We start from the raw sequence: 27597 nt of genomic DNA on the forward strand, positions 1-27597 counted from the left end.
AGTTCTTGGTGCATTTTATATTAAAAATGAAAACCTTCTGAGATCCGGATCTTAGTGCACATAGTTCAGAGTAACCTTCGAATTAACCGATTATTCAATAATGTAGAATAAGTTTAGGGGCAGGTGAAAGATTGATATTTTTTGGAGAACAAATATATAAAATTATGTTTCTCTAAAATACTTGTGGATATTTTATTTGGGGGACTGTTTGCTAGAATATTAATGAGGTAAGTTCTATATATAATAAAGTATGGGAAGATTGATGTGAAATGTGAGCTCTTAATGTTCATGCTTTAAATTGGATGGATATGTTTGCTCTTTTGGTACAGTCAAGTACAAGAAATAAGCATATAACTACATACTGTACATTAAAGAGCATAACTAGGACCAGAGGTAGAAAAGCAAATGTTTTTGCAATATATATGTACATGTATTTAATAAGTCCTGTTGACTTTATTGCAATTTTGTCTTTGTAATAAAAACAGCTATAAAATCCCATGCTACAAAAACAGGAAGAACTCATTGTTTTTACTACTTTTATATTACTTTTATTTTTCCTTTCCTCATAGTTCCTTAATATCACGTTCAGGAAATCAGTCACGTGGTTACTTAATAACCTCATTTAAATTGAGAACCAGTTTAAGTCAGTTGAGCATCTGACTTTGACTGAGGTCATGATCTCGCGGTTTGTGAGTTCAAGCCCTGTGTCCGGCTCTGTGATGACAGCTTAGAGACTGCTTCAGATCCTCTGACTCTCTCTCTCTCTGCACCTCCCTTGCTCATGCTCTCTCAAAAATAAAAGTAAACATTAAACAAAGAATTGGGGGCGCCTGGGTGGTTCAGTTCCTTATTCCAACTTCGGCTCAGGGCATGATCTCCCAGTTCATGGGTTCAAGCCCCTCATCAGGGTCTGGGCTGTTAGCATGGAGCCCGCTTTAGATCTCCCTCTCTCTCTGCCCTCCCTTGCTTGCGTGCTCTCTCTCTCTCAAAAATAAATAAACATTTATAAAATTTAAAAAAAGGAATAAATTGGAGTGTGATGATAGTTGGCTTATAAATACAGCCTGCAGCATTGGAAACAGGACTTACCGCATCTGGAAGTTTGAATCCTTCTGCAAACCCTGATCTCCTCGTTGTGGCTCCTGAGCCTTCATTTCTAAATCAGGTTGCTTTCAGAAACTAAAAGGGGAGCACGTTCAGGTGAGAGCTGCATCATCATTTTAAGGTCTGTCAGGATTAACTCATCCTTTCTGGTGTCCCCGCCCCTTTTACCTGCTCATAAGCATTAAAATGATCCCATCACATTTCCTATTGTCGTTTATATCTTCGAATCTCCTCTGGTCACACCAAGTACAGGGGTTGAATTTCAGAGCGAGTGTGACTTATGGGCAGGAAGTATTAAAGCGTTCAATGATTGTATTTTATATTTAAAAGTATTCAGGGGCACCTGGGTGGCTCAGTCGGTTGGGTGTCCGACTTCGGCTCAGGTTATGATCTCACGGTTTGTGACTTTGAGCTCCGCGTCGGTCTCTGTGCTGAGAGCTCGGAGCCTGAAGCCTGCCTCGGATTCTGTGTCTCCTTCTCTCTCTGCCCCTCCCCCACTTGTGCTCTGTCTCTATCAAAAATAAGTAATAAAAAAAAATAAAAGTATTCAGATTATAGTAGAAGGCGACACTGAAAGGGGAAATGGGAATTATATGAAAAAGCACACATTGTCCGGATCAGAAGGTGAAGAATAAATAACTCACCTGTAAGCCTTTTTGCAAAGAAGGATGATGTCCGCTGATATCAAGTAAATAAAACTGCATGTATGTTCTTTTTTAAAAGGTATTTTGGATCTAGTATTTTATTAGTTCTCTTCAAGCCACTGAATAAATTGTTTTGATGTCATTGCTTTTTTTTTTTTTAAAGTGGCATAACAAAATATTTCTTCATTGCAGTTGCATATGGCGTGTGCCAGTGGCTACAAGGAAGTGGTGTCTCTACTCCTCGAACATGGCGGGGACCTCAATATAGTAGACAATCAGTACTGGACCCCACTCCATTTGGCAGCAAAGTATGGCCAGGTGAAGTGATTTCCTAAATTACTTTGAAAAAAACCTATAATTAATGTATCATTTCGTATTTAATTGTTGTATTTCAAATTGTGTACTACGTATGTGACTTTTAATGGCATCATATTAGGAAATGAATAGTTTTACGGTTCAAAGAAAACATCGTCTTTTGGAAGGATACATAAAGCATACATTCTTGGGATTCTGCGTGTTGTAGTCAAAACTGTTGGATAAATGATGCACGATTGTAAACATTTTGCATAGAGTGGACTTGTTATTTTCTTAACATTTCATAGTCCTTTTAATAGCTCACAGTTTCATGAATCGTTAAAAATTCTATTTGTTCTCTACAGTTAGAAGTACAGCAAATTTACATTTTGGTTTTTATTTTTCATATAAATTACATTTCATCTTAATGAATGAAGAAAGACTATCAGATATTTTTTCTTTGAATTGATTTTTGGCTACAGCTAATACAACCTGAGTCACTAGTGCACAAATTACTTTCTCACCAGGTACCATTATATCATGAAGCAAACTGACTTTTAAATGACTTATGTGGGTGAATATGACAGCAGTGTTCATAATAATATCAAAATCTATTTATAAAATACGCCATATTTTGTGTTAGAGAAAGCCTGAGTACTACTCTTTGGGAAGATAATTCAGTTTTACATAAATAGGGAAGTTGAGGTTAAACTTGTTGATTCCCAAACATTGGTCTAGGGTGACAGTCACACCCCTTAAGTTAAGTTCATACCAAGTTGAGTCTCTTAGATCCTAAAGGGTATGAAAAATAGCGATCATAAAATTTGAGTACTGCAGTTATTGAAATAATGGAAAACATTTGCATTTCAATCATTTTAGAAAAAGCACATTGCTTAGGGAAAGTCTTTCAAATTAACGAAAACATCATTTGCTTTGACAACATTTCCTGTATGAAAAGGTTCATTCATTCAATAAATATTTCTAACAGGCTATTTATTAAGTACCTCAAACTGTGCTTTTAGCAAGTGAATGTTTGTGTAAATAAATGGATAGATTAAGGGACCCGAGGCTGTAGATGGTGAAGCCATTGGGCCCAGGGGCCCCAGGTCCCCTAGTTCCCCCTGTAGATCATAGGAGCACTGGGGGATCAATAACCTCAGTACACCATGAATACACCCGTGCTTCATTTCTAGCACCGCGGCACACTGGAAAACGCTGGGTGAGAGGTTTTGTCTTTAGTAAAACGTAGAGAAGCAAACATATAAGCAAGTGCTATTTCCTAGAACACTACCTGTTGCTCTGAGCTGAAGAAATGGTAATCAGTGAATTATCAAAACGTGCTTATTGTAGTCAGGGATCCCTCTGGAAGGAGCTAAATCCAGAAGTGAGGGATTGATAGCTTGGTAAAATGTAACAGAATGCTACCACAACTTAATTAATTACGGCTTTCATTTTACCCAATTTTTCAACTTTTCTGATTGGGCATTTAGATCAGGTATCATTTCAAGGAATAATAAATTGTTTTCCTTCAACTGCTTTTATTGGATAACATACTCTGGGGCAATAGGACTAGATTTAACAAGTTTATTTATTTATTTATTTATTTATTTATTTATTAATAGTTTCTTCATTTAGAGAGCAAGCAAGTGGGGGAGCGGCAGAGAGACAGAGAGAGAAAATGAATCCCAAGCAGGCTCCCTGCTGTCGGCACAGGGCTCAATCTCAGGAAACCTGTGTTGAAATCAAGAGTCAGATGCTTTGCTGACTGAGCCACCCAGGTGCCCAATTAGCAAGTTTTTTTTTAAAGACATGCCTCGGACTAACTACATCACCTCTTCTGTTATTGGACATTTAAATCGTTTTTATCAGAACCCAGTATGTGTTTTTTGTTTTACTTCATTGTGGGTCAAATGAAATATTTGGTAGGAGTTGGGGTATTTTATTTGTTATTGTATTTCTTGGTTCTGTGATTTCCATTTGGCTTTTTTTTTCATTGTAACTTCCATGTCTTTGATGGACTTCAATTTGTTTCAAGAGGATTTGTAGTTGCCTGTTGAAGCATTCTTATGAGAGCTGCCTTGCCATCATCATCAGATGGTTCCCATACCATCCACCTTGCTCTTGTTGCCAATTCATCATCTTGTCTCTTTCAAGTTGTGATGTCCTGATCTTGGCGTGGTGAGGGGTTTTTAATTGCATTTTGGACACTTCAGCTATTATGTTAGGAGAATCTTGGTCCTACGTAAATCTTCTGTTTTAGTCAGCCTGTTTAAGTTCAGCCTGCAAGGCCTGTTCTACTTGAGTGGGTTGTGGTTCCAGTTCCAGTTTCATTTTCAGACCCTTGAGTTGTCATTTTAGTCTACTTGGCTTATCTGATGCCCCTGGTGTTCTTCTAATTCTCCCAAAGGGTGGAAGAGGTTTTCCCAAGCCGGGCTACCCCATGTCTCTGGGTGAGGTAGGTGGATGTCCACAGGGACAAAAGACTTTCAGGACTGGGGGCCTGTTGGGGCGTTCTCCCTCTTGCAGGCACCCCCTCCCAGCTGTGTTTGCCTCTCGTTGGGGAGGGGAGTCTCAGCAGGTTGGAAGAAAAAGTGCTTGATCTGGCACTACATGTTAGCAGATCATGGTTCTGGACTCACCTGCTATTGCTGGAGTGAACAGTTGGAATGTGGGAGGGATGCATCTACCCAGGCCCCTCTCTGTCCCTAAGTCGGGCTGGGAAACACTGGGTCTGGGCTAGCCTTTGGTTACCTGGGATTCCTCCCTTCCGCAGGCCCTGAGCCAGTTTCCCTGTCTCCTTGCCTATTCAGACCTCTTCCTGGGTTGCTTGTTATTTCCAGGGGTTATTTTTTAAAATTTTTTTAATGTTTATTTATCTTAGAGAGAGAGAGAGAGAGAGACAATCCCAAGCATACTCCACACTGTCAGCACGGAGCCCCCATGAATTGTGAGATCATGATGTGAGCCTAAATCAAGAGTCGGATGTTCAACTGACTGGGCCACCCAGGCGCCCCTCCCAGGGGTTATTGTAATTGGCAGGGAGGATGTGGAAGAAACCAGGCTAAATTGGTATTTTTTTAAATCTTTTTTGAAGTCTTTTTTTAAAGTTTATTGATTTTGAGTGAGAGAGAGAGAGAGAGAGAGAGAGAGAGAGGCAGTGAGAGAGAAAGAAACAGAGAGAGAATCCCAGGCAGGCTCCACAGTGTCCGCAGGAAGCCTGATGTGGGGCTTGAATTCATGGAACTGTGAGACCACGACCGGAGCTGAAACCAGGCATCAAGCACTTAACCGACTGAGCCACCCAGGTGCCCCTAAGTTGGTATGTTTTAAAGTGATGAAGAAGTTAATTTATGATTGTTTTCACATGAAACCCATCTGTGGGCAGAAGAGAAATGAAGGTGCATTTGTATAACTTCCATTATAAGGTGTCTGTGGGGATCTTTGGTTCTACATGTTGAGTATGTCTCAATGTGACCAATTTCTGACTCCAAGATCTATTTGGTAAGAACATCTAGACATTTCTGTTCCACTTCCTGGAAGCTATATGATTAAGGCAGAAAGAATGCGTAGCTTTCAGAAATTGTATCCCTCAGGCAATCAGATGTAGCTCCTGATACTTTTCTCAGTTATGGGCCTGCAATTTCAGAGGCCAAGAGTTTGTATGAAAATAAGGAACTGACATTTCAGGGTTCATGGGAAACCCTCCACTGCAGAGAGGGGAAGTTCTGCCCAAGAAACTCCTTTTTTTAAAAAATTTTTTAATGTGCTTACTTATTTTTGAGAGAGAGACAGAGAATGAGCAGGGGAGGGGCAGAGAGAGAGGGAGACACAGAATCCAAAGCAGGCTCCAGGCTCTGAGCTGTCAGCCCAGAGCCTGATGCGGAACTCGAACTCACGGACTGTGAGATCATGACCTGAGCTGAAGTCGGACACCCAACCGACTGAGCCACCTAGGCACCCCCCAAGAAACTACATTTTTAAAGGGCCTACAATTAAGCTTTATTTGATGATAAGGTGGTAAAAAACAGGATAAGAGTCAGATAAAATTTGTATCATGGAGAAAGACATGTTTTCTATAACCTTAATACAAGACTAGTGAATATATTAAACTGATAAAACAGGTTGGCTATGTGGTAAGCAGATTGGCATTTGGTTTTAGTAATTGAAAGTAGATTCTTTTAAATGTTAATTTACACAGTTACCTTTAACAAAAAGAAATAATGGCTAACAGATATACCATTTGGTATATATCAACATATATACAAAGTAATGATTAACCTATATACATATGTTCGGTATAAGATACATAGCATGATACCTTGTGTGCCTTGGTGATTTAAGAAACACGAGCCTGGCATAATTACCGCTGCCTTCATAAAGCTTGCCAGTGATTCCTGTCACACACAAGCTGTAAGATAACGGGATGGCTGGCGAATAAGGCAGGGAGAGTTCATGGGTATTAGTACTCTCACCCCATTATCTGCCATATTTGAACAATTTGTCAAACTTTGGGTTTTCTGAGTCTTTGTTTTCAGCCTAGAGAAACAGTTATGCACTTAATGTGGGAAATATGATTCAAAGCTACCTTTCCTTTGCAAGATGCAGAGTAATTCAGCTTGATGTTTTTATTCCTACTTCTCCAGTGCCCCAGTGATTTTCCCAACACTCATCATTTACTAGTGATAAATGAATGGAGAAACAGTTTCCAATTGCTCAATTTATTCTTTCAAAACCAGCTGAAAAATATTTGACCCCAACTTTTAAAAAAAGATGTATATATTTTTTGTTCTTGCCTGTATTTCCTGGACACTTCACTGCACAAGCACCTATATTTCATTCTTCCCATCCAAGCGATTAAGCCAGTTTTGTTCTGAGGACTCCCATGGCCTCCTCCCTGGCTCTGAACCCAGCTCAACCACTCACTGGCTGTGTGAACATAACAAGCCTCACTAATTTTTCTTCCATAGAGTCTGGCCCCAAGGTCTTCAATCAATGGCAACCATCAACCTCAGTTAAAACGGGGATTTTTCTGTAGCTCAGGAGATTCTGGGGAATGGCAGAGGCAAATGCATGAGACAGCATTTGGGGTGTGTCCTAGTCAATTGATTCAGTTGCTAAATTTGTACAGACAAACATCCGACACAAAGGTTTCCAGAATTGCCCAGTTATAGTCATCAAATGAGGCAGGTTTAAAAAGTAATGTGACATTTATCCTCAGCTTCTCTAGCTTAATTCAGTATTTTCTAAACCCTTACACATTTCAGCACCAAGGATAGATCTAAAGATCCTAGGTGGCTTTTCCATTTTGCTCCCTTATACCTATCCAGGTGGGGTCTCCACCCAAATGTAAGCTCTAAGCAGTGAAGACTTTTGCTTGCCCTCCATGCTATCTCTGTGTCCAGCAGACTAACCCAAGGAATTGAAAGACAGATCAATCAACCAAGAACTTGAAGCAAAGCACTAACACTCAGAGGCAGAGGGGGGCTTTTCTGTTAGAATGCATGATATCAAAACCAAAATGTGTGCCTTGATTCAGACTAGACAAAAAAAAAAAAAAAAACAACAACAAAAAAAAAAAAAAACAAAAAAAAACAACTAAGAGATTTACATTAATAGATTTTGGATAAATTGTGTTTTTTTTTTTTATTTTGTCAAGAAAATACCGTACAATATAGAGGATTATAGTTAAAATTTGTTCATCTGTAAAAATACCACTTAATATTCATTTTGGAGATAATATTTTAGAAATAGGTTTTATTTGAATATCAAGTTATGTGTATGGGAGATTTAGAACTCTAAAGGAATTTACTGTAAATATATCTCCATTCAGGAAAAGAAAAAAGCTTTAGAAATGCTAACATTTTTAAAGACTGATGGCATTTTTAGAGACATTCATAGCACTTTCACTTTCTTATAAATACCTTACAAATATAAATACCTTTATGGAGAAGGTAACTCATAATTTGTAACAGTTTTTCTTATTGAAATTTATACTGGGATGGGATATATTTAAAAAAAAATTTTTTAATGTTTATTTCCTTTTGAGACAGAGAAAGAATGTGAACAGGGGAGGGTCAGAGAGAGGGAGACACAGAATCTGAAACAGGCTCCAGGCTCCGAGCTGTCAGCACAGAGCCCGCTGTGGGGCTCGAACTCACAGAGTGTGAGATCACGACCTGAGCCGAAGTCGGATGCTTAACTGACTGAGCCATCCAGGCACCCCTGGGATGGCATATATATTTTAAAACTCCCCTTTATATGAACTTTCCAGTGAGAAAAAAAGAGATGGCTTGTTCTTGTCTAAAACTGGGAACTGAATCGTTTATGTGACTGATGTCTTTTGGTTTTATAGTTCTTTTACGAGTCGTACATAAAGTAAAATTTGATTCTAGCCTTGATGTATTTTTAGTGCCCACAGTAGGATTGGTGATGCTACAGCAAATCATCAGAAAGTAACCGCACAAATGCTACATCCTAAATATCCTTCCCTTCCAAAGTATTTTGTATCACACAGCCTGTGTATATTGATGTTCAAAGGAGTCATTTGTATTGCCAGAAACATTTTTTTTCCCCAGGTTCATAAGAATTAAGATATTCTCAGAGAGTTTTGTTTTTGTTGTGTTTGTTTTTCAGATATTTCTTCTTTGCTGTAGGAAAACATAAAGTCACTATCTGGTTTTCCTCCCAAACCCTCTGAGCACTCAGTATTGACAGGCTCAGTGCTCCGTGCAGGCTATATAAAGACATGTTTATACGTCTTTAGGGAATCTCCTCACCTGAAGCTCCCAGTGCTCTACCTGTCTATGGCTCCCCAAACTGCCTTGTTTCCCTCTCACTGTGCAGACCCCCCACGGACCAGTGCCCACTGGGTAATCTCTACCAACTTGCCCTCCACCTCCACTCATATGGGAAGGGAATCATAAGCTCCTTTCTCCAGCCCCAATGAGTTGCTCTCTCTATGGGTCATCATTTATTGACCACAAAACTGGGCATCATCCTTCCTCCCCCCTCCTCCCCTCTCCGGTGCCTAATAAACCCAAGTCCATGAGTTCCCATCTGGGAATGGTGTGAGGCTATGTGAGATGTAACCACTGCCCCCACCCTGTCCAGGAGCAGTATCCTTACTCGGGGCCTGACCCACCAGCCCACCAGCACTGTCCCACCCCTTCTGCACATGTAAGCCTTGTCAAGGCAGGTATCATCCAGTGTCAGCACATAGCATCCTTTGCTGTGCCCGGACAGGAAACACCGCTCCACAGTGCACTTTGCAAGCCCCTGTGCCTGGGAGTCCGCTTTGTTCTCTGGCTTCATTCCCCATCCTCCCCCACCAGGTTGGAACAGGTGACCATACCCAACCACTTCCAGTTTCTGGAACATGCCACCATGTACATCCTCTCATGTTCTTTGCTTTTCCTGAGATTGTTAAGTGGTTCTATCTTACTGACATGGTAGACCATGAGGAGATGATGCTTCAGTGGCTGCATTGGCTGTGGCACCCGTATCTCTGAACCATGTCACCATGGCGGGTTGCATCTGTCCCCACTGCCCTCCGATGCCTAATGCGTGCCAACGGGGTGGGCAGACAGCGATGTTTCTCATCAGCACAGGCCTGACCTGGAACGCGCAGTTCTGCCCACAAATGAGGGGGCCAGCAATGGTCCTCGGGTGGCAGGTGCCTGTCCTTCCAGCCCTCTGTGCGTGCACCTGCGCAGCAGGCTGCGGGAGGGATGCCCTGGGGGCAGCAGGGACCGGGCGCACACGTCTGTGATGGGCACCCCAGGAAAACAGCGCACGGGCAAAGGGAGTCCAGCCAGGGGCAGATGGCATGGGCAACACCTGTGGGGTAGCATAGGCATTAATCGAGGAGCAGGACCAGGAAGGTCATGGGGCAAGGAGGCTGCCACATGGGGGGAGAAGGGACCCACTTGGGAAGGATGCACAGATAACTGGAGCAGTTGGAGAGCTTGTGTTCTGAAGGACGGACACAGGATCTGTGCTTCATGTGAAATCGTAGCGGGACCACACATGGCGGGGGGCGGGGGGCAACCATTTATTAGCTGGTTTTGTATGTTGGATCTGAAATCCTCCAGGGGGTTCTGAGTGGGAGGCAATGGCTCATTACAGTGTAGAGCAGACACCAGTGAGGTAGGAGGCACACACTGTGCGTTCCGGACCTTTAAGGTTTCAGTGTCTTCTCCTTAGGTTGTGAAAGGATCCCTTTTAGCGTCTCAGACAGAAACCAGCTATAGCCACTGATTGCTACTGTTTGACTCTTCAAAGAGGGAATTTAAATGACCATCAAGCAATTAATTTTGCTAAATTCATCCAATCTGAAGGACAACTCTCCAACGAATGAAGTCCATATCCAGTGAATCTTGGATGGATTTAAATTTCAGCTTAAATGTGTATTTTCTATTAGCCATTATGGTCTCCTTTTACACACTCACCCCCACCCCCCACCCCAATACACGCACAGTCACCTTATCCTCCGGTGCCTTTGGTGATTATAACGGTCTTGTACTAGTGTAGATGAATTCTTACTGGGTTGCATACTCGACCTATTCACACATGAAGCAATTTACCTAAAGATCTTTTGTGAGGATAAAACAAATGTTTTGGAGGAGAGTAATTGAAATTAGCACTGGCCTGTTTAATTTAGTTCTGTGATGTGCTTCCCTGATTTCTAATTGGAAGTGCATGGGAAATACCATCTCTAAAAAAATAAAGGAATTTCCCGAATGAGAAAAGCTTCCTCCTTCCACACACGGATGCTTATTTTTATGGGCCTGAAATAAAATGGAGTTACTTTTATTGTTGCAGATTTTTATGTAGGAAGCATTTTGCTTTGATTACTTAAATGCTTTCTGCAGTTCTAGTTGAAGCTGGGGATGAGGAGTGGTTTGCTGAGAGATTGCGCAAGTTTCTCTCTGGAGTTCTGGAAACCGTGAATTGAATTTAGAAATGTGAAGTTAATTGTTAGACTCTGTGATGGTCTGACGTTTTTGCAGAGATATGAAAGCTTTTAGGTTTATTAACTATTTTTTCAGATTTGTGGAAACCAAAGGCAATCTTAGCTAAATTGTGGATTTTTTCCCTTTTTCTTTTGTCTTTTCTCCTTCCTTTTCTTCCTTTGTCCTTCCCTCTCTCCTGCTCTTTGTCTTTCTTTTCCTTCTCCCCTTCCATTTGGTTTAAACGCAAGCAAATCTCTCTGATCTTTAATATAACCAAACTCTCTTCTGTACATATTTTAATGTCCTGGGCATCTGCTGTATGTATTCTATCTTTCAGATTTCAAGAGATTCTTTCTTTAGTAAACTGTGTACTTGGAAGTAAAAATAAACTTCTAAATATAATCTCTCTACTGTAACGTAATTTAAATGTTATTGATGTAATTTGTGTCCTGGAAAACCAAACACTGATTTTTGAGTTGGCTTTGGGAAAGTGAACAATGAGCAGGCTATTTAAAATCTAATTAATTTTTTAATGAGAGTGCTAAGAGGAGCTATCATTGGTGGGTGGGGAGATGCCTCAGTGTGCCTGGATGTGAAGCTCCCCATGTGGGGAGAACATCACAGCACATGTTACAAAAGCAAAACCCAAGACTGGAAAAACCAGTCTCATTCAAATCAGTATAAAGCAAGAAATGGAAACAAAAGACACAGATGGGAAAGGAGAAAGGAAGGTAAGAATGCCAAAGGAATCAGGAAAAAATGGAAAAACTAGAACCATTAAGTGCATACGTCAAGTTGTTCACAGCAGCATTGAAAACACAAAATATATAATATATTTAATAAAATATTTTAACAGAAGATTTCTACACTGACGACGATGAAACACTGCAGTGAGAAATGAGAAAAGAGTTAAATAAATGGAGAGGCAAAGCCACATTCATGTGTAGCGACAGTGAATATTTTTGCGCTAGCTGTGGAAGGCTGAATATTATCCCCCAAAGATGTCCACACCCTAATAACCCAGTTCCTGTCAATACATTTGTTACCTGGCAAGGCAGAAGAACTTTGCAGTTGTGGTTGATTAAGGATTTTGAGATGGAAAGATTTTCGGGGATTACCCAGATGGGTCCTTAAAAGCAGAGAAGCATTTCTTCCTGGCTGAGGGTCTGCGAGAGGTGTGGCTCTGCAAAGATGGTCAGAGAGATGCAGGTTCAAAGGTGAGGGAAGGAATGAGTTGCCTGTAGAGGCTGTAAAAGTCGAGAAACAGATCTTCCCCGAGAGCCACGAGGGAACATCCTGTTGCCAATACCCTTATTTCAACCTTGTGAGACGTGTGTCAGGCTGCTGAATTGTAAGATAATTTCTTTTTGTTTAAAGCACTACATTTGTGATATTTTTAACAGCCATAGAAAATTAATACAGTATCTATTTAAAGCCATTCCCATCAAAATCCTAAACCCTTTCTTTTAGAAATTGAAAAGTTCATTCTAAAATTTGTATGGCGACACAAAGTACCCACATGGACAAACTTATCTTAAAAAGTAAGAAAATGACAGATTTTTTTCAAGACTCACTGTAAGTCTTTCACTTATGTGATTTCAATACTGGCTATAAAGCTACACTAATCAAGGTAGTTAGGGAATGAGATAAGGGCAGACAAATAGATCAATGAAACATAGACCAGAGTCCAAAAGTGGGCAGGGACAGATGTATTCCATTAATTTTCTACAAAGGTAGCAAAGCAATTCAGTATGAGAGGAAAAAAAGGTTTTTTTGTTTGTTTTGTTTTTTGTTTTGTTTTTTAAGAAATATGGCTGAAAAACAACACATTTGTGCTGGACCAAAAGTAAATTTGAGCTTTTATGTGCCATTTGTGAAAACTCACTTGAGGTGGTCCATAAGTATAAACATTAAAATGATAGAGCCTTTAGAAGAAAATATAGCATGATATTGTCATGACCTTCAATTAGGCAAAGAGCTATTGAACATAAAGAGTGCTAACCTCTAGAGAGAAAAAGTAGAGATGTTGCACTTTAACAAAAGCAAAACAAAGTGAAAATAACCTTCAGTTCTTAAAAAAAAAACATTTTCAAGAATATGAATAGGCGAGCCATAGAATGGGAGGAAATATTTGGGATATGCATATCTGACAAGTGTATCTAGAACGTACAAAGAACACAGATCACTAATAAAAAGACAAACACTCCAGTAATAAGTGGGTGAAAAAGTCTTGAATAGACACTCCACAAAAGAAAATCTAAGATTGGCTACTAAACGCATGAAAAGGTGTTCAGTGTCCTTCGCTGTCATGGAAATCCGTAAAACTAGACCAAAATAGGACTTCATTCCCAGTATGATAGCTAAGCTTAAAAAAAAGACAAAAACAAGTGTTGGAGAGCATGTGAATCTAGCAATATGTAGATGTACAATTACAAAATTATTACATAGAATATGGAGCAACAGGAACTCTTGTTGGGGATGGGAGTGTAAATTTGAGCTCTCGGCAAAAAAAAAAAAAAAAAAAAAAAAAAATTGGAGCTCTCTGACCATTTTGATGATGTCCAGGCCTTTGCCTTGCAATTTCTGTCCCCTAAAGTGCTGTATCCAGAAGAGATCCTTGCACCTGTGTCCGAAGAGAAATAAATGAGAGTATCTGTAGCAACATTATTTGTGAAAGTAAGTGACCGCAAATGACTTGAATGTCCACTGAGGAGGGCAGACCAACCGTGATACATTTGTACAGTGCAGTTACATGCAGCCAAGAAAATGGAAAAATCTTGTTCACATCCATTGCCTCTGGTGATTCTCCAAAACGCAGTGTTAAGTCACGAGAGCAGGGCATCTATGAATATAGACACTAGGATTTCACTTCTATAAATGTCACAAACAGATACAACCGGGCAGTATGTAGTTTGGACATACTTCTGTACGTAGGGGTTAAACCTATAAGGAAAACATAGCAATAGCCCAAAATTCACGACAGTGGTCAACTCCAGGAAATAGGGATAATTTGGGGAAGAAACACAGAAAGATACCATGAATGACCCATTTTAAAAAGTTGGACCCGCTGGAAATTATTTCATTTCCCCCCTGTCAGTGATACATGTACATTATATGTATTCTTTGAATTTCTATTTTATAATAAGATTTAAAACATAGATTAATTTCTCATCAAGTTGTTTTCTTCTTAAAGCCTGGGAGTAAGTTTCCCTATCTTCCCACGTGACTTTAGTTCATATTACCTGTGGGGCTGCCGTGATTAGGCCATACTGGGGAGACTTTAATTTAGAGTTGCTAAATTAAAACAAAGACTTAAAACGTAGAATATGCGATTCCTCCCAAAAGATGCCCTAAAATAAACCTGAAAGGCATTAAGTGAGCCTTTTCAAAGCCTCAGCGATTTATACCTCATTTGATAGGTAATTTTTTGTTGGAGTGTCTGTCACTTTTTTGTATAAGAAACGGAAAAAAAACTGGCAGTGGAGGGGGTAAGAAACGTTTAGCGTAGGATATATTTATACCTTCTCACACCACCAGACTCTAAGTGCCCTGGAGGCCAGGACTGCGTAGCACCTACTCACGAATCCTCAGTATCCAGCACACTGTTTCTTATTTCCGTGATCTTTAATGTTTCAGACAAACCTGGTGAAACTTCTTCTGATGCATCAGGCGAATCCAAACCTTCTGAACTGCAATGAAGAGAAGGCCTCAGGTAGGTGATCAGCATCCTGGGACCACCGGCAGTTACTGTCTCCTTCCTTTCCTACCAGAGTTGTTCATCCACCATCACCAGAGTCAGCCTCTCCTGGCAAGTTCTGTGTACACGCTCGGGTCCAAGCACTGTTCACAAACTCCTGTGCCCCGCCCCCCGCACCTTTACAAGAAGACATTCCAGAGGGGCTCCGTGTATAGGGTGCCCTTGGACTTGGGTGCAATCTGCTTTTGAGCTTTAATTTCCTAGGCAGTGATTCCTTCAATGTCAATTAGTTTAAAATATTTTGCTGTTATTTAACTAGTTTCTTATTGTTTCAAATATACAGTTGTTCACTAGAGTAATATTTGAAAAATGCTTATTTATTTATTTTGAGAGAGAGAGAGAGACAGCAGGGGAGAGGCAGTGAGAGAGGGAGACAGAAAATCCTAAGCAGGCTCCCTGTGGTCAGTGCAGAGTCTGACGTGGGGCTCGAACTCATGAACTGTAATATCATGACCTGAGCCAAGATCAAAAGTCCCAAAGGCTTAACTGACTATGCCACCCAAGTGTCCCCTTGCTAGAGTAATTTAAAACAATAATAATGTTTTCTTCTGCACAGATAGGTATACTGTAGAAATCAAGACGGACTTTCTCAAGCTAATTTAAAACTTTGAAAATCTTAATGTTACTATTTTTAATAAGTATCTTTTTGAATATTTCTAGAGTTCTTTTTACCACTGTTATTGCATATGTACATACACTAATTTAAAAAATAGATGCTTATTCATTTTCTAGCTTTTAAAATTTGACAAATATACTAATTAGTTATTTGTTTATTAAAAATAAAACTCTAGGGGGCGCCTGGGTGGCTCAGTCGGTTAGGCGGCCGACTTAGGCTCAGGTCACGATCTCGCAGTCCGTGAGTTCGAGCCCCGCGTCGGGGCTCTGTGCTGACCGCTCAGAGCCTGGAGCCCATTTCAGATTCTGTGTGTCCCTCTCTCTCTGACCCTCCCCCGTTCATGCTCTGTCTCTCTCTGTCTCAAAAATAAATAAATGTTTTAAAAAAATTAAAAAAATAAAATAAAATAAAATAAAATAAAATAAAATAAAATAAAAAATAAAAATCTAGAAAAAGTATAGCATAAGTAATAAAATGATATAAAATTTTGAAGGTAGTAATTGATCTAAATAATTCAGTTTCTTCTTATTGCTATACTTTAATAATCTAAAAGCACTTTATGCCTAAGATTTGTCAGTGGATATACTTACAGGTGTATGATTACATGACTAACTGCCAGCTTATGACAAAATGAGAGTTTTTCTCTATTTCTTATTTTTTTGGAGTTAAATGTTGTTTAAGTGTATCCATTTTTTTTAATGTTTATTTTTTTTTTGAGAGATAGCATAAGCTGGAGAGTGACAGAGAGAGAGGGAGAGAGAGAATCCCAAGCAGGCTCCCCATCATTAGTGTGGAGCCCAAGGTGGGGCTCGATCCCAGGAACTGTGAGATCATGACCTGAGCCAAAATCCAGAGTCAGATGCTTAACCAACTGAGCCACCCAGGCACCCTTAGTCCATCTTATCTGCTCAAATAAACTGAAGATTTAACGAACAAAACTCTAAGATTGCTTTATAGTTTCTAACTTTAGAATCAGGCTAATATTAATGATAGTGTAGCAATCTTACCATTAACTACAAAAGCATGTGGTTTGTTTTGTTTTGTTTTGTTTTTTAAAAAGGGAGCACCTGGGTGGCTCAGTCGGTTAAGCATCTGACTTGACTCAGGTCATGAGGATGCAGTTCATGAGTTCAAGCCCCACGTCGAGCTCCGTGCTGACAGTGTGGAGCTTGGAGCCTGCTTTGGATTCTATGTCTCCCTCTCTCTCTGCCCCTCCTCCCTTGTGCTCTCTCTCTCTCTCTCTCTGTCAAAACTAAACATAAAAAAATTCAAAATGGTAAAGAGTAAATAGAAATTTATAGTTTTTTTTTCCTATTCTTTAAAATATGTATTGTGAAATATGTCACATCCTCTGTTTACTGTAGTTCCAACAGATCACATTTTTCAAGTTTATATCCCTGGCTTCTTTCCCAGAGAAGAGAATATATGATTGACCCTTGAGTATCTAGACTCCCATCTGTCACACTTCTACCTTTTAGGTCTAGTGTCAGCTAGACCTAAATGTGCCCAAATAGACACCCAAGGCAACCCACAGCCCTAGAGCCCAGGGCATGACTAAATGTCTGGTCTGGCCTCAACCCTGGCCACCTCAAGATATGATGGCTGTCTTACACAGTTTTGCCCATGTGGGTCATGCTGAGTCTACCATCAATATAATCCATTTTCCATACTTTATTGGTCATGAGTGACACAGTGATGGGCCGATAAAAGACTCTCAGTAATCTTTGTTGATTGAATGAAAATACTTCTTTCTTGGGGCGCCTGGGTGGCTCAGTCAGTTGAGCATCCAACTCTTGATTTCAGCTCAGGTCATGATCCCAGGAAGTTCAGTCATGAGGATTTAAAAAGAAGAGTTGTACCCATTAGATTCCTAATTGTTATGAATGCAAACTTTTCTTCAGGATCGACTGACTTCCGGTTTTGATTGTTAGTAAGTGTGAATTTGATTAAGGCACATCGATATGACCACCTAAAGATATTCAGATGTTACTGTCAACCTGTAACTTATAATATAATTATATTTCAGATTGAAAAACACAGATCACAGAGAAAGGCTAGACTTACTGTTCTCATAACACGACTATTGTCCATCTACCCATTTAGTAGGATGTTTGTAGAACGCCTACGACAAGTTTTATACTAACCCAGTCTTCGGGAAGGTATAACTATTTTCATCTTTTTCATTCATCAAGCTGAAGGAAGAGTTGCAGAGAATAAAATGACATTAAGTTCCTTCAAGCTTAGCTTCTCCGTGATTTTACCTCTTACACATCACCACTTGGTGACTATTGTTTTTATATTTTTCATTTCATTTGTAATTAAATATGTCACTGATATAAAACAAGATAGCCTTTTAAAATGGCATGGGGCACCTGGGTGGCTCAGTCGGTTAAGTGTCCAACTCTTAGTTTCAGCTCAGGTCATGCTCTCACAGTTTTGTGAGTTCAAGCCCCATGTTGGGCTCTGCTCTGACAGTGCAGAGCCTGCTTGGGCTTCTCTCTCTCTCTCTCTCTCTCTCTGCCCCTCCCCTGCTCATGCTGTCTCTGTCTCTCTCAAAATAAATAAACAAACTTTAAAGTTTTAAAAATAAATAAATAAATAAAGTGGCAATACTGCAATTTTATTCCTACCATAAACTTTTAATGTTTTTCATTTTGCTCTATGTGTTGATAAATTTTAGCATTTTAAGCACATCAGAATTATTCCAAGTGAATCGTTTTCTGTGATCTTGCCTCCTACTTCTTCTGTGTCTTGTATTGTTTTTTGTAGATATTGCTGCCTCTGAGTTTATTGAGGAAATGCTGCTGAAAGCTGAAATCGCCTGGGAAGAAAGGGTTAAAGAACGTTTATCTGTTCCTGCCTTGGCCTCTGAGGAGCCATATGAGGAGATTCTCCACGACCTTCCAGCACTTTCCAGCAAGCTGTAAGTGCCTTTAGTGTAGAATGCTGATGTCCTAGCCCTTGCTCGCTGAAGATTGATTATTTTGTTTGCCATCCCTGTTAACCACCATTTTACAGTCCATGTCAAGATGGACTTTTAATGAAAAGAATTAGAAAATTGAAGCTATCTGTCAACATACTTACCACAAAATACTGTTGACAGTCGTGAGTTTAGCATAATTTTTGGAAAACTGGCTGATTCTCTTAAATATTATTATTTTAGTTAGTGTTTCAATTTGTCACCATGGGGCCAAAGGTAAGATTTTAAACACACTCCACATTTTTAGCTGAACTGATTTGTGAGATTTCCTATGACTGTTAAAATGACTGAATTCCTAAAGTAGGAAATACAGATGTTCACTTTTTCTCTCTAAAGTACAAAGCTTAATGATTTCTTGTTGTCTAAAATATCTCCTCAATACTGATACATACTATAGCAAGGATGGACCTCAAAAATGTTATGCGAAGTGAGTGAAGCCAGGCACAAAAAACTGCGTATTGTATAACCCCATTTAGATAAGACATCCAGAATTGGCTAATCCATAGAAACAGAAAGTGTATTAGTGGATTACAGGAGTGGGGACGGGGTAAAGGGGAATGACTCTTAATGGATATGGAGTTTCCTTTTGGGGATAGTGGAAAATGTTCTAGAAGCAGATGTGATGGTTACACAAATTTATGAATAGGCTAAAAAAAAAGTGCTGAATTGTACACTTTAAAAGTGTGGATTTTGTGCTATGTGAATCATATCTCAACAAAAGAAGAAACTACGTAAGGAAAAAATATTTCGCTTTGAAAAACAAAATCTGGTATATACAAGCAGTGGGACCTTGGGAAAGTTCTTTCTATGAAATTGTTTCTTTTCTGGCAATAGCGAATCTGTCTCCTACTGGAATATTTGAGGGTGCCCTGAATAAATAACACAGTTTGGGTTCAGACAGACTGAAAAGTGATCCAACTGTAATGATGGAGACCAAATTACACCTGATCACTGATAGGGGATGCTTTGGAGGGCATAACTGAAATCTTAAGCAGGCTCCACACTCAGCATGGAGCATGACGTGGGGCTCAGTCTCACAACCCGGGGATCATGACCTGAGTCGAAATCAAGAGTCAGGCGCTCAACCGACTGAGCCACCTGTGCGCCCCTAAATGGATCCCATTATTGGGCAGCTTTACTGACCACGTCCAAGGCACCTGTGAACTAGATCAGGTCTCCCAAATGAGGAGCTTCCAGACAAAGCTCATAACAGGACGGGACAAGCAGGCTCGCTCTACGAATAAAGAGAAGGGAGCTAAGGAGATGCTCTTCCCAGATTCATCCATCAGAGATGATGGATGCCCAGACTTAGCATGACTTGATCTCCTTTCCCGGGGAATAGAGGAGATGCTTCCAATTGCCTCCTCACCGGGGGGGGGGGGGGGGGGGGCTGTGCTGAATAAGAAAGCTCAGAGGGAAACACGCATTTCAGCACAGATGCCATCACAACCATTCAATAATACTTTTAATTTCAAGTTACTCTTGATAATTCAAGAGGCTACAGTTGTGTGCGAATGCATACGTTTACTTAATTCTCCACTTAATGCTGGCACGTATTCATCATTGGATTGGACTTTTTAACTGTGTTAGAAAAGAGCTTGTTTTTATATCAGACGCTCTGCTAAGAATTTCATGGATTCTCTTCTTCCATCTTCAAAGCGCAATTAAGCGTCTCTTATTTTCCCAAGATCACAGAGCTGGGATAGGACACATCAGGATTTACAGCCCAGCACTCCTACCCTAGATCTTCTGCACCCTGTTTTCACAGGTGGAAGAAAAATACCATGACATGGACGTGGGAGAAAAAAGGACAAAAAAAGCCATAGAACTAGAAGTTAGAGTCTAGTTAGGAACGGTTAAGAAGATAAATATCAAGTGACCCCAAATGAACAGGTGGAATAGTTTGACATCATGTTTACATGATTATACCACTGATAGCCCTGGAATGAGAGGAGTAATACAAACATTTGCTATGGAAGAATTTTTCTTTTCATATGGTGAGAGTAAAATCAATACCCAACAGATTCTGTTTTACTATTAGAATTATGTATGGGCTTTCCAGTTAAAGAGTTGTTAAACTGTGAGCAGATCCCAAGTTTGCGTTAAAACCAAATTCTTTCATAATAAGTTATTTGGGATAAATATCAACTTATCCATGCACCTATAGCTTTGTTTATGTCTTCTCCCTTTAAAAAAATAAAAGAAACTGATAACAGCCAATTTGCCCCCAAAGATACTTCTATATATTTTTTTATATTGTTGATTCAGCAACACGTTTTGAACAGATTATTAAGCGGCCTGTTTATTCTACCCAATTCAATATAATTGTTTTGATTACATTGTTTCTTACTGACTTGGAGCTTGGAAACTTTGCAATAAGTTTATATTGAATTTCGACCTATGTTTTCACTGCAGTCCACTGTTCTTTTTGTTCAGAGAGAGAATTGAAAATTAAATCAAAGAACAAATCAATCATAGTTTTACTTTTTTTTTAATCTGAAAAAAATCGCAAATAGACTTGACTAGTTTAAGGGTAATAATTAAGTACATTTTTAAATTGTCTTTTATAATTTATGATTGTGATACATGTTATCTGTTTTTCATTGTCTTTGTAGTGTTATTAATAAATACAAACCAGCAGCAAATAGATGAGATAGTACACCAACTAGGTACAGTTATATTTTAGTGCAGAAATTTTACTTCCTTTTTTTTCTTAATTTTTAAATGGTTACTTATTTTTGAGAGAGAAAGAGCATGAGCAGGGAGAGGCAGAGAGAGAGGCAGACACAGAATCCGAAGCAGGCTCCAGGCTCCAAGCTGTCAGCACAGAGCCTGATGTGGGGCTCGAACTCACAGACCATGAGGTCATGACCTCAGCCGAAGTCGGACACTTAACCGACTGAGCCACCCAGGCGCCTTGAAATTTTACTTTCTATAACTGCTTTTCTGAGCCGTGCTTTTGTATGAGCAGGACAAATATGGACACTCAAATTTCTTCCATAAATAAATTACAAACATTGTAAAGGTCAAAACTTTTTCTAAAGTGGTAAATGTGTGCATTCTTGAGGGAAAAAAAGTATTTGTTGCTTTGAGTGTATTTTATAGCACAATGGTGATTAGGACAAGAAACTTACTGAAACGTGTAGGATATTTTTAACACGCTGCTCTTGTGATAGAGAACATATGTGAAAAGGATCAGAGCATTGGTGTGAGTCACAGAAAATATAAGTGTAATTCTTTTGCAGATCTCTTACGTGCCATTTACAAAGCAGCTTTTGTTCACTTACCAGTTGTTGGAGCGTCCGTGGTTTAGCCCTGGTGTCCGGGAGGGTTTGATCTTGTGTCTCTCTCTCCTGCCTCAGCATTGCTGAGTTTTCTGCAAACGCTTTCTAGCTGTTCCCTCCATTAAAATAAACAAACGCCATTGTTCTGTGACAATCCAAGTTTCCGTCATTTAAACCAAGCTCATCCTCGAGTGGTTTGATAACCAAGCTCATCCTCGAGTGGTTTGATAACCTGAATTTTAAATGTGAAGCCTGATCTTCAGGTATTTCCAAAGTCCCTCAGCTTTAGGGAGGTGAAGAAGGAATTAGAACAAAATGAAAATCCAGGAAGAAGGGGAAAGAGCAAAGGGGGGCCTCGTGGTCAGTTTTCCTCTGCTCCAGGCAAGAACAAGCATTCGAATGAATGAAGCTCACTGCTCCTTTCATTTCCTTATTTTGCCCCAGAAAAGATAGTGCTTATTCATTGGTATGAGAAGCGTACAATTAGAAAAAAAACTACAACAGCCTTCATCTCTCCTCCGTGTAATCTGTTGTTTTTCTTCAGAAAGTCTCTTCACCCACCTTTTATCAGCAGCCCTCATTCTGAGAACTTATGACGCATTACCTCCTCTGAATTATCATGGCCCATCTTTTGGTTTTTTTTTTTAATTTTTTTTCAACGTTTATTTATTTTTTTTGGGACAGAGAGAGACAGAGCATGAACGGGGGAGGGGCAGAGAGAGAGGGAGACACAGAATCGGAAACAGGCTCCAGGCTCTGAGCCATCAGCCCAGAGCCCGACGCGGGGCTCGAACTCACGGACCGCGAGATCGTGACCTGGCTGAAGTCGGACGCTTAACCGACTGCGCCACCCAGGCGCCCCGCCATCTTTTGGTTTTAAATCCCGCTTCCTATTCCTTTGCGTTCTACAGTTGACTGGCTCCTTTTACATTTTCCTAGGATATGTCTTGCTTAAAATTTTAAGAAAACGATTGAGCGGTTTAATCTGCTACCTCAGCACACAAGTCAAATTCCCTTTCCAAATGTCAGATCTCGTTGACCGTCCCGTGAGGATTTGTGTGCTCACCCACGGATAGGATAAGAACGACACTTCTGCTGTGGTTCACTGTTAGCTGGACCCCTAATGGTGGTGAAACATTTAATCAATAGGAAATTCCTATACTGTTGAACTGTTCCACATTCGACGTTTCTAAGATATCTCCTATTTAAGCGAACATGATGAAGTGTATATTTGTTGCCTGACTTTCAAGTTCATGTCTCAAAATGAGCGTGTTAGATTGAACTCAGAAGCCTTCCCAGCTACGATGTTCCTTATCTGTTTAACTTGCAGGCTTCCTCTCTGCCTGAAATTCGCAACCACTGTTATCATACTCGACTGCTATTCCCCCTCTGTTCTGTCTTGACTTCTGACTGGGTGCCTCCTCCCTGTGTTGTCTTTCCTGTCCTGAGATGGATCCCAGGGTCTCACGTCCAGTTATTGCCACTAATGGAACAGCCGTGGCCAGAATGCACCCTTTGGTGTTTGAACATGGAAGTGCTCTCCCGGGGCATTTAAAAACAATTTTAGTGCTTATTTATTTTTGAGAAAGAGAGAGGCAGACAGAGCGTGAGCAGGGGAGGGGCAGAGAGAGAGGGAGACACAGATCTGAAGCAGCTCCAGGCTCCAAGCAGTCAGCACAGAGCCTGATGCTGGGCTCAGACTCACCAATTGCAAGATCACGACCTGAGCTGAAGTCAGACGCTCAACCGACTGAGCCACCCAGACGCCCCTCTCCTAGGGTCTTTAATCACTGAAAAGTTTGATACGTGCCAACGTTTGCTTCTAATATGCTATTTCACGGGGTCCTTGAGTTGGAATTCGCAACAATTCTGCATAGTACCTAGTGGGCGGAGTGGTTCACCAACCAGTTGTGGGTTTTCACCAAGCAGTAACAACAGTGACAACAGCTGACAGTTCCTGTGCAGTCCCCGGACATCAGGACTTGTGCGGAGTGGTTTGTGTGGGTCACTGCATTTGATCCTCAGAAGAGCACAAGTACTGTCTCTCATTTGTTGTTGTTAAGTTTTATTTATTTGGTTTTATTGTTTTTAGAAGCTTATGTATTTTGAGAGAGAGAGAGAGAGAACAGGAGGGGCAGAGAGAAAGAGAGAGAATCCCAAGCAGGCTTTGCAGTCAGCACAGCGCCCAACATGGGGCTCGATCTCACGGCCGTAAGATGATGTCCTGAGCCGAATCCAAGAGTCAGACACGTAATCGGCTGAGCCGCACAGGCGCCCCTTTTGTTGTTAATTTTTAAATTTGAGTACCGATGACACACAATGGCACATTAGTCTCGGGCGGACAGTGTAGTGATTCGGCATCACTGTGTGCTGTCCTCACCACAAGAGTAGCTCCCGTGCATCACCCTACAACACCATTGCAATATCACTGGCTGTCTTCCCTGTGCTGTCTTGTATTCCCGTGATGTTTTTTTATCTTGATTGCTAATGTCTTTAGTTTGAATGTACTGACACACACAACACAAATGCTTCCTCCTGTATCCCCACGTTATAAATCCCAGTCTGACGCTCAGAACTTAAGGGAGGTGACCCGTGTCATACACAGGTACCCAGTGTTCTACTGGTTCATGGAGGAGGTAATTTTTATTGGCAATGCTAAAACCTCTGATTTGGCTTGAAAGAGGAAATTGCTGATGTGAATTTGGCTGTTGTGGTCAGTCCGCTTTGGCTGTGGGCCACTGCCAGTGTAGCAGAAGTGTTTCGTGTGACCGCTTAAAAGATAGTCTGCGACTGGGGAGACCTTTCCCTTCCGCAGAAACCATAAACGTGAAGGCCACTTACGATACCGCGTGCTGCTGATCTGCTTTCAAGATAAAGCTACCAGCGAAATGGAACAACATGGGGCCATTACCTCTGTCTACCGTGTTATCTATCACACCCTTGGTCTCGCTTGGTCTGAGCGTCTACACTGACTCCCGGAGGCAGCCTGTGAGGCCCTGCGCTGTGTGGCCATTATGGACAGAGACTCCAGAGCCGTACATCCTGGTTCCGGCGCTGGCTCAGCACCTGCTGGCTCTTGACTCAGGCAGTTTGGTCAAAGTCTTTGCCACCTTTCTCCTCAAGTGTAAAATGTGGGTGTTGTTTAGTTAAGACTTTGTCCAGGCCTTTCTCCCTGCTTCTTGGGAGGAGAGATGCTAGAAGCTTGAAATTCCCAAGTCATGGGACTGACTGTCTCCGACGTCTAAGATCCCGGGGGTCACACTTGAATTTATGCCGCCAGGGCGCCTCAGGGCGGGGGGGGGGGCTGGTCACACCGGAATATCCAGCGATGGGAGTAAGTGACTGAGCACCGAGTCAGCCTGGGCTCCAGGACGGGAGGAGGCCTGGACTCTGAGTCCGGTGATGGAGTCCATCAAGCTTATGTAACAAAACCTCAGGGAGGACCCGATGGAGCTTGCTGATTGGGGAGCACCTCTGTAGGCTTGGCGGGTGATATGCCCTGCTTCCAAGGGGAGGGCCCTCCAGACCACACCCAGGGAGAGCGTGTGCACTGCGGGTCCTAACCTGTGCCCTCCGCGATAAAGCCGTATTAGTAAATGTGGTGCATCCCCAAGCGCTGTGAGTTGTTCTAGTGAGTCATCAAACGCCAGGGAGTTGTACATTGGTAGGCGCTTGGTCAGAAGTGTGGGTGGGCATGGAGACCCCCAAACTCGTGGCCGTGTCTAACGTAGGGGCAGCAGCCTTGCTGGAAACAATGCCCTTCATTTGTGGGGTCTGTGCTGTGGACAGTGTCAGAACTGCACTGCAGGAGGCCACCCAGTGATGATGATGGCAGTGACAGATGTCTCTTGAACGTGCTCTTGATAACTCAGTGACAATCTTTCTGAAACACTTAGAGCTCAGTGTCTGGCTCACTGTGATTCGACATACATGTTTGAGAAACGATGAAAGGAAAACCAGATGTTTTTCCATCCGTCTGTGAATTGTCAGCATAATCATCTAAAGAAGAAAGGCCTTGTAGTTATACGTGGAGACAATAGAATTCAGCTTGCCGTTTGGTGCTGTCGAACTGAATATGAACCATTTAGAGAGAGACTTGTTTTCTAAGAAGCTGGAAAGAAACATCCAATCTCAGAGACGACCAGCTTTGGGCGGGTGCATCCTCTGATTAGGTTGCTTCGGGGATGGGTCTGCAGGGTTTCTGAGTCCTGTAGCACTTGGGATGGAGAAAAGATGTGACAGGGAAAAGTCTGGAAAGAGGCAGACCTGAGCAGGGCCAAGGACACAAGGGCCAAAAATCACAAGGGGCTGGGGGTGCGCGGGCCCCAGGGTGCATCAGCCAAGTGGCCGTTGATGAGAAGAAATACCCTGTGGTGATTTTTCAGAGGGCAGAGTATGGGTTGTGCAATGTGTCTTTGACCTCAATAAAACCTGAGACCCACGACGGTCTTAGAGTAGATGTTACGGAAAGCCTTGAAGAGGCCACATTTTCTGAGAGAGGCCCACCATGCATTCATTCAAAAGCAGGCCAACTGTGGCCACACAAGATTTCTTCTGCAGCCTTTCTTGCTCAAATGACAAGAAATACAATTTGCATATCAAAGCAGTTTCAATAATTATTGAGCCTGACTGGGAACAGGCTCAAGAAGATTGCCTTGAGTATCTCCCTGGGCTCATGGTTGTAGTCTTGTCATGCAGTGTATTAGAAAAATTATGTTGCAAATGAAGGACATAGCCTTCGACCCATGTCTCAACACCACACATGGGGCTTTCTTTGCAGAAATGTCTCCGAGTAATTCAGGATAAGCAATACTGAAAAGTGCATTTTTACTCTTGGACCCTTAGACACACCTGTGCTACAGCCATTAATGGCCTTGCCCCTGATAGGGGAACACCACATCTCTGGTTTCTCCTGTAAGGCAGTTGTTGTTGTACATTTACTACTCTCCCTGAATGACCTGAACGTTTTCAAAATCAGCACAGCTTCCGTGGCCGTTTTGCAGTAAAATAACTTCACTTGAGATACAGTCGGACCACACTCCCAGCCCTGGATTCTTCGGAGTCTTTGGAAGCTTTGCATCACACAGTCTTGACAAAGCTGTCGGTCAGTTCCACGTGAACTTACGGGTAGGAACGGCTTCCATGGTCTAGTGGGGGATGGAGAGAAATGTCACACAATCCAGGGACACGATGAGACACGGAGAATTATTTAATCTGATTTCCAAGTTTAAACCATTTACACTATCCCTCAAACGTGGTTGGATAACCAGTCTTCTAAAGTTGGTTGCAAACCACACTGTCATGAGTCTCTGGTTTTTACTGAGGTCTAGAGGACACATTGCCTAACTCATGAAGGTAGAGGGAAGGGGTCAGCATTTCCCTTTCTAGTCAGTTCTTTCCCCTACACCTGAAACTGCCCCAGAGATGGGGCTCACTACCTTTCAGAGCATTTATTCCATAAGCTACCACACACACACACCTCATTCTCTTCTCTTTTTATATTATATGCCATGTGTATACGCACACACTCACTCGGCACACCCATGCTGGTGGCTTAAGTTTCACCACATTCCATGAAATGTACTTGCTAAAAATGACAGAGAAATGCAGATTATTAAGTGTTTCCTTGATTCAAGTGAACGATAGTCATGTTGTTTCGTATAAATATCATTCATTAAATACCAATTCAGAAACATAAACGCATGCTACACAGCATAACAGTATAACATGGCCTATCCAGAAATTCCCTTCATGTATTCCCAGAGTGGATGCATTCGACTGACTTTATTTTGGAGTCTGAAAATTTCTTTGCAGATATCGGTTGAGAACTACAAGATGAATATCAGATATCTTAACAACAGTGTCATTTCCCGTTTAACCATGAGACACATTGACATTTTTGTTTCCTAAACACAAGGAATATTTTATCAAAGTGGTTTTTCTTTCATTGTAGTTTTTTAATGACAC

The 27597-nt window shown here is 41.2% G+C and overlaps 1 protein-coding gene across 3 annotated transcripts in view; it reads left to right on the forward strand.

Moving 5' to 3' along the window:
- Positions 1–27597, forward strand: part of MYO16 (myosin XVI) — a 607799-nt gene that overhangs the window by 248805 nt on the left and 331397 nt on the right. For all 3 annotated transcript variants that reach the window (XM_045481946.1, XM_045481930.1, XM_045481937.1), the window contains exons 7-9: positions 1941–2066; positions 14630–14705; positions 18136–18289. In XM_045481946.1, the coding sequence (XP_045337902.1) occupies positions 1941–2066; positions 14630–14705; positions 18136–18289 (356 nt within the window). The remainder of the gene's footprint in view (positions 1–1940; positions 2067–14629; positions 14706–18135; positions 18290–27597) is intronic.

The sequence above is a fragment of the Leopardus geoffroyi genome, chromosome A1 (assembly GCF_018350155.1).
Source record: "Leopardus geoffroyi isolate Oge1 chromosome A1, O.geoffroyi_Oge1_pat1.0, whole genome shotgun sequence".
Lineage (NCBI taxonomy): Eukaryota > Metazoa > Chordata > Mammalia > Carnivora > Felidae > Leopardus > Leopardus geoffroyi.